General features: G+C 40.5%; 3 protein-coding genes across 5 annotated transcripts in view; 1 reads left to right on the top strand and 2 right to left on the bottom strand.

The window, feature by feature from the left end:
• LOC113212750 (uncharacterized) overlaps positions 1-3018 on the bottom strand; it is a 25690-nt gene extending 22672 nt beyond the window's left edge. Inside the window, exon 1 of the mRNA XM_052273425.1 lies at positions 2717-3018. The gene's annotated coding sequence lies outside the window, so the exon portion shown is untranslated. The remainder of the gene's footprint in view (positions 1-2716) is intronic.
• A 501-nt stretch (positions 3019-3519) lies between these two features.
• Positions 3520-6711, bottom strand: LOC113212742 (activator of 90 kDa heat shock protein ATPase homolog 1). Of its 3 annotated transcripts, none has more exons than XM_052273407.1 (9): positions 6562-6711; positions 5970-6061; positions 5612-5888; positions 5400-5520; positions 5225-5325; positions 4994-5125; positions 4795-4896; positions 4567-4703; positions 3520-4486 (listed from the first exon to the last, which is right to left on the bottom strand). In XM_052273407.1, exons 2-9 carry the CDS (start codon positions 6047-6049, stop codon positions 4399-4401), a joined length of 1038 nt encoding a protein of 345 aa, XP_052129367.1. In that variant the 5' UTR covers positions 6050-6061; positions 6562-6711; the 3' UTR covers positions 3520-4398. The 3 variants fall into 3 exon arrangements, with proteins under 3 accessions (XP_052129367.1, XP_052129366.1, XP_052129365.1); XM_052273406.1 differs by having other exon boundaries at positions 6519-6683; XM_052273405.1 differs by lacking the exon at positions 6562-6711 and adding an exon at positions 6328-6449.
• A 101-nt stretch (positions 6712-6812) lies between these two features.
• LOC113212743 (tetratricopeptide repeat protein 7B) lies at positions 6813-15404 on the top strand. The gene is made up of 16 exons (XM_026431551.2): positions 6813-7000; positions 7446-7585; positions 7769-7940; positions 8026-8187; positions 8276-8402; positions 8482-8615; positions 8714-8840; positions 8935-9082; positions 9163-9351; positions 9465-9643; positions 9739-10021; positions 10111-10264; positions 10340-10578; positions 10658-10762; positions 11272-11363; positions 11461-15404. The coding sequence occupies exons 1-16, from the start codon at positions 6877-6879 to the stop codon at positions 11591-11593; spliced, it is 2508 nt and encodes an 835-aa protein (XP_026287336.2). The 5' UTR covers positions 6813-6876; the 3' UTR covers positions 11594-15404.
• Positions 15405-15463: the final 59 nt, after the last annotated feature.

Below are 15463 nucleotides of genomic sequence, written 5' to 3'. Positions count from 1 at the left end.
ATCCCCACCCCTCTTACTTCACCCCTCAACGCCCCACGCGGTCGCTCCTCCCCCGCCCCTCCAACCTCAATTCCTTTACACACAAAGCCCCACGCTCGGCCCCGGCCGGGCCCCCGCTAACCCACACTCTGCAGACACCGTCCTCCTCCACTGTGGACGGCCCGAGGGGAATGGAGAGAAACCGGCAGTGTGAGAAAACGTTTAGGAAAGTGACAAAGGATAAACGTCTGATGCCTTTACGTATCTGTGAGGTTGATAGTGATGTCCGAAGGGTACTGAAAAATGTTGATGTTATTGAATTTCGTCTATTTAGGATGATGATCTTTCACGAGTCACAAACTGTTCATTATTTATTTACGACATTAAAATTACAAAGAGTTTGTGCAGAAAAATTAACGCAATATTTTTCGTCATGGTTCGACAGTGTGACACAATAAGAATTAACTGAAAGGAACCGGGCTTGTAAACCATTTGTTGGATTGCATCGACCCATAATGGAGAACAGGGATGGAACAATAATATTGGAGTTGAGGCTTTAGATAGGCTAGTACTGGGGACTGGGAAGAAACCTGGCCCAGACCTAGGCTAGTGCTAGACCTAGGAGGGCTGTAACGACTTTGCCTTGCCGACAGAATAGAGCGCGTGCCCGCGTGAGTGGGCGGAGTAGGAGTAGGGTGAGTAGGAAGTGGCGGGGGTAGGTCCACACCTGTTTGGCGATATGTCAAACGCCTGCCTAGGGCGCCCCCAGGCCCCGGGCACTAGGTCAGGTGGGGAACCCCAACCACCCCAACCCCTACACCCAGGAAACGCAGTTGTTCTCGAAACAAGAAAAATATTATTATTCTGTTATGTTTTTTTGGTCTTGTTACACGGAGAAGATTTTCTTAGTCGCTTAAGTGCTTCTTTGAGGCCACACGCACTGTTTCCCACACATTCAAAAAAAAGAAAAAGACCTTCTCAATCCAGGCACAAAATTGGCGCTATCGCTGCCTACTCATTCCCAGTATATCTACTCTGCTGATTTTACTCAGACCTCGACGCCTTCAGTGTGTGTTGCCCCATATTCAAGTGCCGAGGTCGTGGCGTGCCAGAAAGGAAATCAATCCACTTTACTTCCGGTGTGTGAGGACCGGAAGCGGCCACCACCGCCCCGACCTCATTCACTGCGCGGCTCAACGACTGCCTAACCTGGTTTACATCGACTAGACATGAGCAGCATCAGGACTGCCGCGCGACGCCACACCGCACCCTAAATACGGCAGCACTGCCCTTCGGTCATTGGAGCTCCGAACCGCCGTGTTGGCTATGGGCTCTGGCGCCGGCCTCTGAACGTCGTGTTGGGCCCTCCCCACCAGCCTTCAGCGGTGCAAAAGGCTCGTGTAGTCTGAGTGGCACTGCCCCTCGCGTCGCCCGTGCCGCAGGTTTACGACACCTTTCGACCGAGTGAATAGGGATCGTCCAGAGAAAGTGCGTCCGTTTTTCACAGGTTCATTCGGCCAATTATGAGAGCTGAGCGCCTGCGAGACTCCGCATAGGCCAGCCCGCAGTACACGCGTGCGCTGCAGGCGATGTGTTGCCTACCTATCAGGCGCTATGAGAGCTAGGAGAGGGTTGGTTAAACCAGGTTAAACCTGGCCGTTTCGTCACGTTGAACGACGGACGTACCTTCTGGATGATCGCATAGGCAGGAAGAAGGACGCCCGTGCCGTGCAGCGTTGCCTACCCCGCCGGTCACAGGCGCCCCGCACATTACCGCCGCCGCGACCGCCATGCGCAGACATTCGCTTGGAGCGCAAAATCTTGGAAACCGAGCACCAACCTTTATCGTACGTAAATGTTTACTTACACAAGCACAGGTACTACCCCCCCCTCGGCCCCCACCCCCACCTAACCCCGCTAAATGAGTTTGCGCGCTCCAGTTGCTCTCCCTCGCTCCTTCTCGCTCGCTCTCCACGTCTCCTCTCTACCAGGGGCAAAGCGGCGCTGGTAAAGCAAAGAAGGGGGAAGGGGGAATTCTGGAAATATAATTATGCAATTTCCCCTCTAGTTGTGCAGACAGCATTACTTCCGGTCGTCCCACCGGGCGCGGCGGGGAGGGCTACGGGGGAGGGGAGACGGGGTGTCGAGAGGGGTAGGGGGAATGGAAGGCAGCAGCCAGGAAATTGGCACCGAGGATCCACGACGCAGCAGCGCCGGGAGAAGAGAGAGAGAGAGTTGAGGAGGGAGAGGGGGCCTCGGATTACGCCAATTTCACCCGCATCCTTCCTGTCAAGGAGCCGGCCCCCTCGCTCGCCCCGAAGCACCGGCCGCTCGAGCCAGGTGCGGGGTAGCGCGGCACACACCGCTACCCCAACAGTACACACAACAGTACACAAGCACACTCTTGGAAGTGTGTACGTTACCTCAGGTAAGCGGGGTAGCGCGGCACACACCGCTACCCCAACAGTACACACAACAGTACACAAGCACACTCTTGGAAGTGTGCACGTTACCTCAGGTAAAGCACACACTTCTGAGTGTGTACTGCGATAAGCACACTGTTATATGTGTGCTCTGTGGAAAGTACACTCTTCCTTGTGTGCAATAAGTTGTTCGGTTTACGTGTAAATCAGCAGCGCGGGTGTTCGCGAAACACATTACGCTATAATTATCAGGTGCTCTAATTTTTGTGCCTTTGTTTATGTTTCCTCCCGCCCCGCCTCGCTCGCGTACTCACCGGTCGGGGTCGGGACATGGCGCAGCGGTGCAGCCGGGGTCCCGCCGGTCCCTCTCGCCCCCTCACGAGGAGGTGAAGGAGGCCCCCCGCTCGGCTGCTGCCGGGCGCATGGTGCGGGGGGACGCGCCGGCCGGCCTGCCTGAGTGACCCTTGGTATCGGAGAGGGGCTGACTGGAAGTGGACGGTCACGACGGGGTGCGTGCCCACGGGGCTTCAGCTGGCCTGGACGATGACTACCGCGCGGGGGGCTGCTCGGCGAGGCTCTGGGGGGCCGGCCGGGCCCGCACCTGGGCATGGGCCACGGGCCCCTGTCCTGTCAGTGCCCGGGGCCTCCGGGGCCCGGCCGCCCCCGCCACCAACCACTTCGATTGGTCAATGTTAGACCGCCGCTGCCGCCGCGGCCGACCATACCGACCCGTATGTGGTGGTGGCTCACACCCCTAATCCATTCTTTTTGCCACATAGTTTCAGACAGTTTTCCCCATTTGCTCTTTTCTTTGCAAAGGTATTTGACAGGGTGCCAGAATAGACTACTGTAGTTCCACTATGAGAACTACGGGCTGTCCATGCAGTCTTTTGACTGTAAATTAAAGCAAAGGGTTGAAAGGAGACAGAATACCTTCAAGTAGCGAGGTGTGTGGCCACCGTATGGGACAGAAACTTGTCAAGATGGCATCTAGTGATGTCCTCTCATGACATTGTTTCTTTCAGTCAAGATGACACCCCAGCACCCCAGCCACCTCCACTACAACATAAACCAAAATAAAAGGTTAACTTTCTAGTGGTCAAATTAAACTTGAACGTTGAGTTTTCAATGTATTTATTTATTTTAAAAAATAATAAAATACATAAAAACGCCATGTCCAGAACAGTTCACAGTATGTTTATTTTGGGAGATTGAGCTGGTGTGATCACAACTAGCAAGAGCTGTGGAACAGAATTGAGTCTTGAGTAGCATCGCTCTGGCTGCACATAGTCAAAGATGACTGTGGAAGGACTTTTAACTCTAAAATCAAAACATCCAGGATTCCAGTAATGAGCTGTGGCAGTTTAATCAAATAGGTTGCCCTTTGGTAATGATCCTTTACATCACATCGATATTTTCAAATGTTAGTAATAATATTTTTGTAAGTGAAAATAGATGAAGACAAACCATAAGTGCTCAATTTATTTTCTGGAAAAATATTTAAGAGTTATGATTTGAAAAATTGGAATGAGGTGGTGAAAACAATTGATTTCCTAACATGCAATGACAGAGATGTTTCTGAATTCAGTGATCAAAAGTACTATCACAAATGAGCTCTTGAAGAAAAGACAGTTCTGTGTTGTACAAACACATGATTGAATTCTTAATTCTGATATAAGACAATTATTTAAAATGAAAATTTTACGTTCCAAGAAGATAACACTTTCCTACATTTCCATTTGAAGCTACCATTAACTGGAAAAACGTACAGGTTACTTTATCACAAATTAAATAGTCATAAATAAAGGTTGCATCAATATATGACGAACCAAAAGTCATTATTTCGATGCAACCATTTCCAGACGAGAGAGCTTTGAGCTCTTAACCCCAAATCCTGAAAATATTAAAACTGATGCCCTAATATCTGACCATTCAGATAACTGACAAAAGGAATACAAAAGCTTTAGAATTTCTTCAAAGGAACCAAATTGTTTTTTTACACGATAAATGATCCAAATCCAAAGGTACGCTTCATTGCTTCCCAGTAGTACCTATCCCAATTTTCTCGGGTCCCATCCGCTTCACTGAAAAAAAGAGCAGAAAAATATTAGATACAATATACAGCTTACTAAAAGAGGTACAATTGTGATAGGTAATAGCATACCTCTGAGGCACTCCTGTTTGAGTAACTTTAACACTAGTGTGGTCATCTTTTTGTTCTATCACCATGCTGACAGTAGAGTAATGCTCATCCGGCCAGCGTTTGCTTCTCCAGCGCTGAACAATCTTTTGTTCGGGAACCTAATAAAAAATGCAAGATTGGAATGATTCGTAACATAGGTTACACTATGATTTATTTAAATTTAAATTGAGCGAACAATTAAAAACTCACAATTTCAATGAACTCTCCATGAATGTTCCCTCCAAAGAGTTCAAACTTGCCACCCTTCTTTACTTCAAGTTTTGCTGGACCTTGAGTAAAAGCTTGCACCATCTTCATAAAAAACCAATTCAACAAAAATTTATGAAAACATCAATAGTATAATCATTTTTAGGTCAAAATACAACAGTTGAAGGAATTATTTCTTTACCTCAATAACAGTCATAGCATTGTAGAACTCCTTGGCAGTACACTGGAAAGCCTGGGTAAATGTTAGTGTAGATGTCTCTATTTTGCAGCCTGAGGTGTTGCTCGCAGGCTTAGGCACACTATTCATTTGCATCTATAACACAAAATAAAAGAATAAAAAACACAGGTAAGAGTACATGAAATTCACATTACTTTATCAAATCAAATGATCAAAGGCACAAATTTGCCAAACCTTTAAATTAAATCCACTTGACAGACTATTCACAACACAATCTTTAGTATTAATTGTACCAGAATCACTCTTCTTTGGTAAGATCATGCCCTTGGAAAATTCTGAAAGAGAACTCTATTTAGAAAAATTAAAAATATTTGTATCAATTTTGTAGAAGGCAGACACTGCTGTTTACCTTCTCTCAGTGCATCAATGTATTTTCCAAGTTGACCTCTTATTTTCAAAGTGCCAACACTCATCATAAAGCTCTTTACTTTGTATCCCTGGTCAGTATTTTTATCTATGGTGACATTTACCTAATGAAATCAGTACGTTAGATTACTTATACACAAATTATAATTGAAAAAATCACAAATGATATTTAATGAGTAAACAGAGGAAACTTACATCAACTTCATCTACTTTGTTCTCTTCACTCAGGTTAGGGATGTGAACTTTTCCTTCTACATCTTCATCACTGTCGTTCATGGATCCTTTCCACTTCAGAACAATATCCCATTCATAGAAAAATATCAGCTTTCCTTTCCGATTATTGGCAACAGCCTCACCTTCCAGTTTCTCCACCTCAGTGAGCTCACAAGAAGCATCATCGTTTTCCACCTTGAAACCTTTCAGAAGCTCTCTCAGTTTATCTTCTGACCACTGACAAGCATTTTTCTCAGTCCTGGAAAGAAATTTGAAGGAAATAAGGTATATAGAGTTTTCAATTCCAAGTACATCAATGAAATAGCAACTTGCTATGTACCAGTGCCAATTGTTCACATTGGTTGCATCTGGGCGTTCTTCCACAATCCAACGAGGATCACCTTCCCCCCACTTGGCCATCACAGAAGCACACTGAAACCAGACAATAGAGTCGGTAAGATGATAAAACTTGTAAGGAAAAAGCTTCACAGGTAACATCCCAATGAACCATTAAAGTCCAAACAAAGGCGACTCAGAAAAAAACACCATGAAAACACATGCTATCCCGAAAGGAAAGCTCACAAATTTTTAGACGAAGTGACAGCAGTGCCAAATAAGGGCAGATTATGGGAATCAGCAGCGTGACCTCGGAAGAAATTATTGAGGTTACCACAAGCCCATGACCGGCGAAAACTTACGGTCATCCACGTATTTCAATATCGGAGGGCCGTGCTAGGCTGCTGGACTAAGGCTACGTGACACTAAAAACGCAAAACCTTCATGGGGTCCATTCAAGGATTTACCACGCACTGAGAGTAAAAATACGCAATTGTTTAGACTGCGGTGAAGGACTGGCAAGCAGAAGAACAAGTTTACTCCAGTCACTTACGCTGAAGGTGTGAAGATTTTACAGACTCGATGAAATATTGTACCTATGGTTTCAGAAGGGATGCGAAGAGCTTAAATCACTGACTTGATCAAGGCACAAAATTAAACGAAAACTTCCAAAAAGAGCGTGGATAGCAGACCACTGTCGCACACTGCACGGTGTCGCAGCCGTGTTAAAGAGCGTTATGAGAAAATTCTAGAAAACACAACAGCCGAACGGGGCCTTGTTGATACGAAGGAAAGGCAAGCAGAAAGCTTTGCCGTCGGGCAGAGAATCGTAGGGGCAGGGGTGAGGTAGGGGAAGGGATGAGGGATGTTTACGGGGTGGGCAGTTATGTTCGTAGAGTTGAGATTTGAGAATGGCTGGAAAAGGGAAAGGAAATGTCAGAATTGAAAATGAAATCGAGAAGAGTAGAGAGGAATCTGATTGGAAAAGGCTCATAGAGCTTGCGGAGCAGCTGAAAGCAAGATCACCTAATCATGGTATTGTTATATCTGTGATAAACTCGTGATTCATCAAGTTTGCACCTAACCTGTTCTGATACATAGAGTCTTGTCAATAAATCCTATCCTCGAAAAACTTGCACATGACAACAGTTTGAAACTGTTTATATACACAAGTTGGTAAATTAAAGACCGTTTTAAATTTTCATTAAGGATTCTTTGTGGCATACAATCACCAAGTGGTTATAGGCCTATGTCAACCTGAGAATTATAAATATTTTGTTTACACTCTCTTTAAAAATTATTGTAGCATTAGCCTTGCTTTTATTTGATTCTGTGCGCTGCTGTGTAGAATCCAACTAGTAACTTTGTATGTCTCCTATACTCATGGTTTTAGAATTGTAATTGGTTAATTTGGTGGTTTTGTATTTTGATTTATTATCATGGTTTCCTTCCTATTCTTAAAACAATGTTTTATTTTCAGACTGCCTTGCAAACTTCCTTATTGGTGAGGGAAAGCTGGAATCCTTTCTGGAGGATGTACCTCCTGTTGAGGCTAATGTTGCCAAGGCAAGATTTGGTCTTATTGAAGTGAAACGGTTTTTAAATGTGGCCGTCACCAAAGTAGGTTTCATATGGATCATTCACTAAATGTATCCACCTTGGCAGGCCAGGCCCTACTGTTCTAACAATGAGTACTGGCCTTCTGAGGTGTCTATATTTAGCAAATGAACTCAACTAGTAATAATTTTACAACTTTACCGCCGCTCATTGTATTTTATTACACAGTAATAATTTTTTCTACAGCAGCCAGATGAATCTCTTGATGCAAACCTTCTTCTTGGGAAGCTTAATTATGCTATGGGTTACTATGATGCCGCTCTTCAACATTACAATGCTGCAAAACTACAATCGTTGGGGGAAAAGCCCCTTGCATTACGTAGTCTAAGAATAGTCGCAGAATCTTTTGCAATTAAAGGTGTGTTGCACAACTATTTGCCAAAAAGCCTTATCTCTGTGGTCTGAAGAACATGAAATTCAAATTTGATACTTTTTGATTTCAGGAATGTGTCTTGAAAAAGTTCCCCCATCTTCATCATCAAAATTCAAGCAGGCTGAATGGGAAGAACAAATGCTTCAGTGTTATCAAACTGGTGGAGATCTTGCCCTCTTGTACCTTCAAGATGCAGATAAACTTAACCAATTGGGTACCATGACTACAAGTGGTTTGTTAACTTATTTTATATGACAGTAATCATATCACTCATTTGGGTAAATGCAACACTGTATTATGTTAATATTTAATATTTGCAGGTTCTCATTCACCACAACCGCCCAATCCTCAAAAGCAAATTGGTCCCATTCTAGAGAATGCAATTCAACGGTCTCCCTTACTCTACATCAAAGCAGGAAAAGTGCAACTGGCTGTTAATCGTTACAGGTTGTTAAATATTTATTTTCGATTATACTTTGATTGGTTTTTATTTTACCTAATGCTTACTTGTTGATCCTTTTTTTAGAGCCATATTAGGTGCAGTAGAATCAAGTTTCACACAAGCTTTACGACTAGTCCTCACACGACGACTAGCAGAAGTTATCCTCCGAGGTGTTAGTCCTGCTGAATACCCATGTCCTGTGAACACATCAGAACCAAGTACATCAATTTTAAATTTTGAAATTGACTTCTTCATTTATATATAAAAACTGATGTTCGAATTTTATTTTGATACTCTTAAACTTCTTCACTCACAGGCTACAGGAGGGGTCATCCATCTGCAAGTAAAACTGACAGCCCATGGAAACCTAAAAAGTATGGGGGACACAATCTGTTTGTTCCAAGAAATGAAAATGAAGAAATAATCTTACTTCTGTTGATAAGGTGCGTTTAGTTTTATTTCATTATACTCTTCTTGATTTGACACTCTAAGCTCATATAAATTTACTTTTTATGTTGTCTTTCTCAATTTTTCAAGTGAGTCTATGGCTGTGAGAGAAGCAGTTTTGAGTCAGTCTGCTGAGTTTAAAGAAGCACGAATTAGAGCTTATAGCAATGCATCTGCAGTTTATGACCTTCTCACAGTTGCTTTAGTCCGTTGGGGTCAAGTAGATCTACTTACAGAGGTGAGAGTATGCCGGGGTTAGGTATTTTCTTATTGTTCTGGAGAAGTCAATTTAAATCACTACCTTAATCTGATTTTCAGTCTTTTGAGAGAGCTATGAAGTTTTCTGCCAATGAACCTTTAGCATGGCTACAGCATGGGTTGTGTTTGATTACTTCTGGCAAACATGCACACGGACTTTCAGTGCTCCGTGAAGCAACAAATCAAGATCCCTCAAGTGTAAGCCCCTGTCTTGTTGCTGCCCGAGCGTGCTATGAACATCTGAATTTAGTAAGGTTTCAATATTGTTTGAGAAAGTGTTTATTATAAAATAATACTAACCCATTTTTAATCGCTGATTTTTTTAAAAAATTGTTTTTCTTTGTTTTTAAAATCATTTTTAGGTGTCTGAAGGTTTAGATTGGAGTCAGAAAGCTTTGGAAAGAGAACTCACAAGACCTCAGCACTTAGAATCACGATGTTACTTGTATTTTGGCGTAGGCTACAGCTTGCAGGCTGCAAATACTCACTTACGGAAAGAGAAAGAAGAACTTAACAGCAAAGCACTACAGTCATTTGCTAGGTACAGTATGTGTATTACTCATGGTCTTGTTAAAAAAACTCCTTCTTGCACATATCTTCCTAAACAATAATCATTTTTATTGTACCAAATTTCAGGGCTCTTCACATTGATCCGAATGATCATTTATGTGAATATTACTTGGCTTTCCAAAAGGCAAATGGGTGTAAAGTTCAGGAAGCAATACGGCATGTTAAGTCTGCGTTGCAACTGAGAGCAGACCATGTACCATCACTTCATCTTTTGGTCTTGCTTTTGTCAGCACAAAAACAGCATCAGGAAGCTCTTACATTGGCACAAGCTGTGTTGGAAGAGTACCCTGATAACTTAAACATAATGTATGTCAAAGCACACCTTGAACTGGAAGTTCTTGGTGGTGAGGTATGTTTCCAATTTTCTCATATTAAAAATTAGATTTACTTTAATCTCTACTATTTGCCCTTTCATTTATGTGCTCCTATATTTTTCAGGCTGCTCTTTTAACAGGCAAGAAAATGTTGGCTGTGTGGAAGAATTTGTATGAGGATCAAACATCAAATGAGTCACTGGAGCAGTCAGACAGACGGAGTGAAACACGTAGTGTATTCAATCTCTATCCATCTGGCATGTCTGATAAAGATTCAAGTATGTGAAGTTAAAGCATATGGTTTGGCTAAGTGTAAACAAAAATAAACCCCATTTGTTTTTTCCTGTTGCCAGGTTCTCTTCATGCTCATTCCCTAGCAGCATCTCGGGTTGAGCAGGCCTTGTCAGAAGTAGCATCTACACTGAGTACTTTTACTCCACGTCCTGGACCTCACCGTTCATGGATGCTTCAACTTCATATTTGGCTCCTCTTGGCAGAAATTTATCTATCAATGGATCAGCCAAGTTCAGCTATACTTTGCATTCAAGAAGCTACAAACATATTTGCTCTCTCTCACCATATCATGTACACTGTAAGATTTTTATTGAACTAAAGAGGATAAATTTCTCTAGTCTTTATTTTACAGAATTTTAACTACTACTTTATTTCAGAGAGGTCTTCTTCATGAACACAAACAAGAATTTGTTGAGGCCAAACTGTGTTATCAAAGTGCTCTAGCTGTTCACCCTACTCATATCAAGAGCATGCAGCATTTGGTAAGTCTTCTAAAACGTTCCTGCAATTTAGTAATGGGATTTGAATTGCCTTGGGAGCAGAGCATTGTACCTAACTTAACTAAACATGTCATTCATTAGTTAGCGTTTATTTGTGTGTTAGGTCACCGTGTGTTGAAATAACACTTAGCAATTTCTCCCAAAAGATTAATGTTAGTAGACAATATTTTAGACTTGCACTGGAAAACCACTGAAGAAACACAAATAACAATGAAACTATGTATTATTTCTTAAAGTTACATATCTCACATTTTTCAGCTGTTACATTACGTTCAAAAAACTGAGTAAAACTTTTTGTGCATGTCAATAACATTACCCATATTCTAGTTTCGTTAAGTTACTGGGCCCTGCTTGCGTCATGTTTCCTCATTTTCTAATTGGGGTATTCTGTGACCACAACTTCAGCTTCCGACTACGATATGAGATGACAATTAAATAGGTTTTGGTGTGATTTAAACAAAATCTAACTTTTTTTTAAAACAAATTTCTAGGGACTAATTTATCACTACCTTGGAAGCCATCGTATTGCAGAGAAAACACTACGTGATGCTGCTCGTATTGATCCAACTTCCCATCTTACATGGTTTGTGTTTTCAACGGGTGTTCATGAACTTCTCATTTATCCAAGCTCATTGATCAAAATTTTCCTTGAAACATAAAATTGTTTTATTCTTCTCCAGGTATAATTTGGGAAAGGTGCTTGAATCTCTTGAAGAGTTTGATGCAGCAACTGACTGTATGGCCACAGCTCTAGAAACAGAAACAACCAGCCCAATTTTGCCGTATTCTACAATTCCTCTTACTTTTGACTGAGAACCACTCAGTCAGCAATGTGTGAGTAAATCCCCAAAAGGTTAATTTTACCCTCTTTTGAAATGGATGTCAAATGCTTAAAACACCTAATTTAAATCCCTTCATACAATGAAAATGATCAGGGGCTGGAAAGAGCGGAGTTTGCAAAGTACTGTAGGTTCAAATAAAGGAGATGATACCATTTACGTTTTTTTTGGGCTCACTTAAAACAGTCTTGTTATTATATTTTCTTTATTCTAGTCATTGACAATTATGAATTATGTGCAGCTCATTCATTGGTTCCTGTTGTTTTGTTTTCGAATAAGTAACCTTACCGTAATTTTGGTGTAAGCAAATTGATTTCAGTTACACATCTACATTAAGTCTGCATTTCCTGTTAAATTTTTATTTTATTAACTCCTTCACAGCTTTAAACATGGTCAGAGCTTTCACACTATTTAAATATTTTGACTCTATTGTGGCTCAGTCTCTTTTTCACTCTTCCAACTACATCTTACATCTATAGTCTTTTTAAACCCAATCTATGTTGAGGGTAAGAATTTTGCCCAACCGTAAATTTCCAATTTCAGGAGATGTGCTTGTCAGTTTTATCACTAATGCCCTCTCCATTCCCTATCCCAACTTTAGTTAGTGTTTTTGATAAAAAATATGCTTTTTTGTCAGCAGTACAGTATCTAATTAAACTCTGCATTAATCATTGACAAAATTCTAATTTTTGAGACTGTTTGCACACTAGGTGTACATTCCTTCTATTTTTTTTTTTTTAGTCAGGTGCTTATTAACACATTCCTTATCTGCGTTGTGTTTTATTTTTTTACTTCAAAATTAATTCTTGGGAAAAATGTTATTTTTAACTTAATCAACCTGACTACCTACTGTTACTATGTATTCTACCAGTAGATAGTAATGGAACTGAAGATAATTGATGTGTGGGTGATTGATTATTTATATCATTCTGTGCCCTGTTCAAGGGCTTTATATTTTATTTTATCTATCTTTTTATGACATACATACTTGATCCAGTTGTCAGTTGCCATCATGATTAACAAATCAACAGCTCCCTCCTAGGGAATGCATTATATACAGTATGTCTCTGAAAGATACTGTCTGTTTTGAGCTTTTCCACAGACCGTTTTCAACAGATGATCTACAGTCAATAAAACATAAAATCAATTGTTTCAATGGCTGAATTATGCAAATGCCGGCTCAAACAGTCATCTGAAACCATTAATGTACTATATTTCAATCCGATTTTGTTCCTTCATAGCTGCCAAAGATGTGCTTCAAGAAAGCTCAAAACATATAATGTCTTTTAGAGGCGCACTGCACATAATGTATCTTTTAGAGACCTGCCATACATAATGTATTTTTTTGAAGGGAGCCGACGAAATAGTAATATGTTTTATACATTCCTAGATTTTTCAAGCATTCTCTTGTGCTGCTTTACTAAAAATTCTAATTTTTATGGTGGTCTGATAAACAACTATGAAAAGCCTTGGTTTAAAAAAAATCATATTGATCAAAGTTTTATCTCTATATAGAGTTCTGTTTGTGAAAACTGTTTACCTCTTTACATTGTCACATGATTGTTTCACATGTGACTATACATTTTTTAAAGTAAGTGCAAACATTGATACTCTCATGTCATGACAGTTTCTTTAGAGTAAGAATTGTTTATACCTCATCAAAAAGAGTTAGTCAATGTTATTTGTAACTTTTTCACCTGTCATGCACTAGCACCAGCTTAAAAAGGTTAAACTCAGTGGTCTTTTCATTTTTTTAGCGTTCATGTCCCCAGTCATCTGTGTTTCATGTTGCCCTGTTTCTGTCTAGATTCTTGATTATATATATTTTTTTTTGTATTTTGCTTGTAGTTTACTCTATCAGTTCTCACAACACATGGATTTGATGTTCTATATTTTACTGAGACTATGCAACATAGTTTTCAGGTAGCCTTTATGTTTTTGCCAGCATAGTGTTGTAGGTTTCCCTATTTCCAAATGTGGACTGAGTAGTATATCACAACTAATTATTCCTTGTGACAATACCATCTTTGATTCTCTTTCCTAGAAAGACATAATGAAAACATCTTTGACAATTGTTGATGCCCCTAGAGCAAGTGTTAAGTTTTATCCCTAATTGTAGGAAACATTTACAAATATATCCAACAAAGATTGTTGTCTGTTAGACGTTTGGTAGGTAAACCTAAAACAGAATAACTGATCCTCATTGGAAGGGAAGATGACCTTCCTTTGCTTTAAACGGGAGAAATGATGGATGGTTGTAAGAGAACCTTCAACTTCTGATATTTTTTAAGTTATCCTAGTTGGGGTTTTCAAATGATGTTCCATTAGTACTGGAGTTGATTGTAAAAATTATAATGTAAAGGAAAAATGTTTGTTAATTGTATTATACTGTTAAAATGTTGTGGTATATCTAGTTATCAAATGAAAGTTGTAATTATTCTCACTCTAGTAGTGCTCAGAAATGTCAAGTTTTGATGGCATTTCTAATTTATTTGCTAGCTTTGGCATAAATTTCAAACAAGTTTAGAACTGCTTTTATAAGTACCTACTCTCCTTCCCAGAAAGTACTATTTGACTCACTGCTTAGCTATAGAAGTATTGAGTCTTGCATAGCCTTCTAAATTTGATGGACTGTACAGTGTCGTGTTAGGGCTACGACACAGCAGTAAGTATGGGCTTTTGCGTACTCGCTCCCCCCGTAAGGCGCCATGGCCCGTGGAGTAGGCAAACCCACGGCGCTGCTGTTTCTTAGCCCTGACTCACGGTACGTGCAAAAAACGACGGTCCACTTGTATAAAATTACCAATATTTCCCTAACTGTAAGGAAGGATGCTGTACTTCCTTTCTAAATTCTTTTAATCCTATATTTTTCTATGATTTTGGTTCCTTCTTGCAGAATGGACTACAAAGTGTGTAGAAGTAGATTGTTAGCCCATTGCTTTTGTGCCTTCCCATCTTATTTCAAACATAAGGTTGAACTGGAGGAGATAGTTTTTCATTTCCTTACAGTGCCATAACATGTCAGGAATAACATAGCTTTTGACATGACCTAGTTATTTTTATTATTACTTTTCATGTCAAAATAGCCCTTAATATCACAGTATTATTAATATTTAGTTGGGAAATATGTATTTTCCAGCTAAGTACAAAAGGAGGGCATTTCCAAAAATGTGGTTGAACCCCCCCCCCCCCCCCCCCCCCCTCATTTTCTCCTTTACTTTTTGGACTCTCTATTCCGTGTCATTTATTTGCCAATTCTGAACATGTCCCATGTCTTTACACATTTTTACTGTGACGTGATAGTTAGCGGAATTTATGGAACTTGTAGAATAATGACTGTCTGGTTACTTTTTTGTATATTTTGTTGCTCAATTTTAAAATGAGTTTTTTGCTTTTGTTGTGTTTTTATTATGATGCTTGTAGTTTTTTCCACAGGGATGAAAGGTGCACCCTTATTGTAATGGTGGTTGGGTGTAAACAAGAAATTTTCCTGTTTTTGTTTGTTGGTGAAATTACTTAAAATTAATCAATTTTTATCCCATATTGTTTTCAATTTTTAGTTTTGACAGATTCAACTGTGATGTAGATCAATTTATGCAATACCGTATTCAAGTTGGAATTTCCACCAAACTTGTGTTCTGTACAAATGATTTATAACTGTCATGTCTGAGGGAACATAGCCGTGTTTCCCTCATCAAGTGACTTCGTGTTGTATTTGTGTTAATTCTTGTATGAGTGTGGGTGTTTATCTTAAACTTTTCAATAAAGTTATTGTCGTTACCCTGCGTTCGTTTGTTGTACTTTCGCGCGGCCCAAGAAATATCAGTACGCAAGCACTGTGCCA

This window comes from Frankliniella occidentalis, unplaced genomic scaffold (assembly GCF_000697945.3).
Source record: "Frankliniella occidentalis isolate FOCC.00 unplaced genomic scaffold, Focc_3.1 Scaffold270, whole genome shotgun sequence".
NCBI lineage: Eukaryota > Metazoa > Arthropoda > Insecta > Thysanoptera > Thripidae > Frankliniella > Frankliniella occidentalis.
Note: the sequence above shows the minus strand (reverse complement) of the source record. Positions and strands in the feature narration are given on the sequence as shown.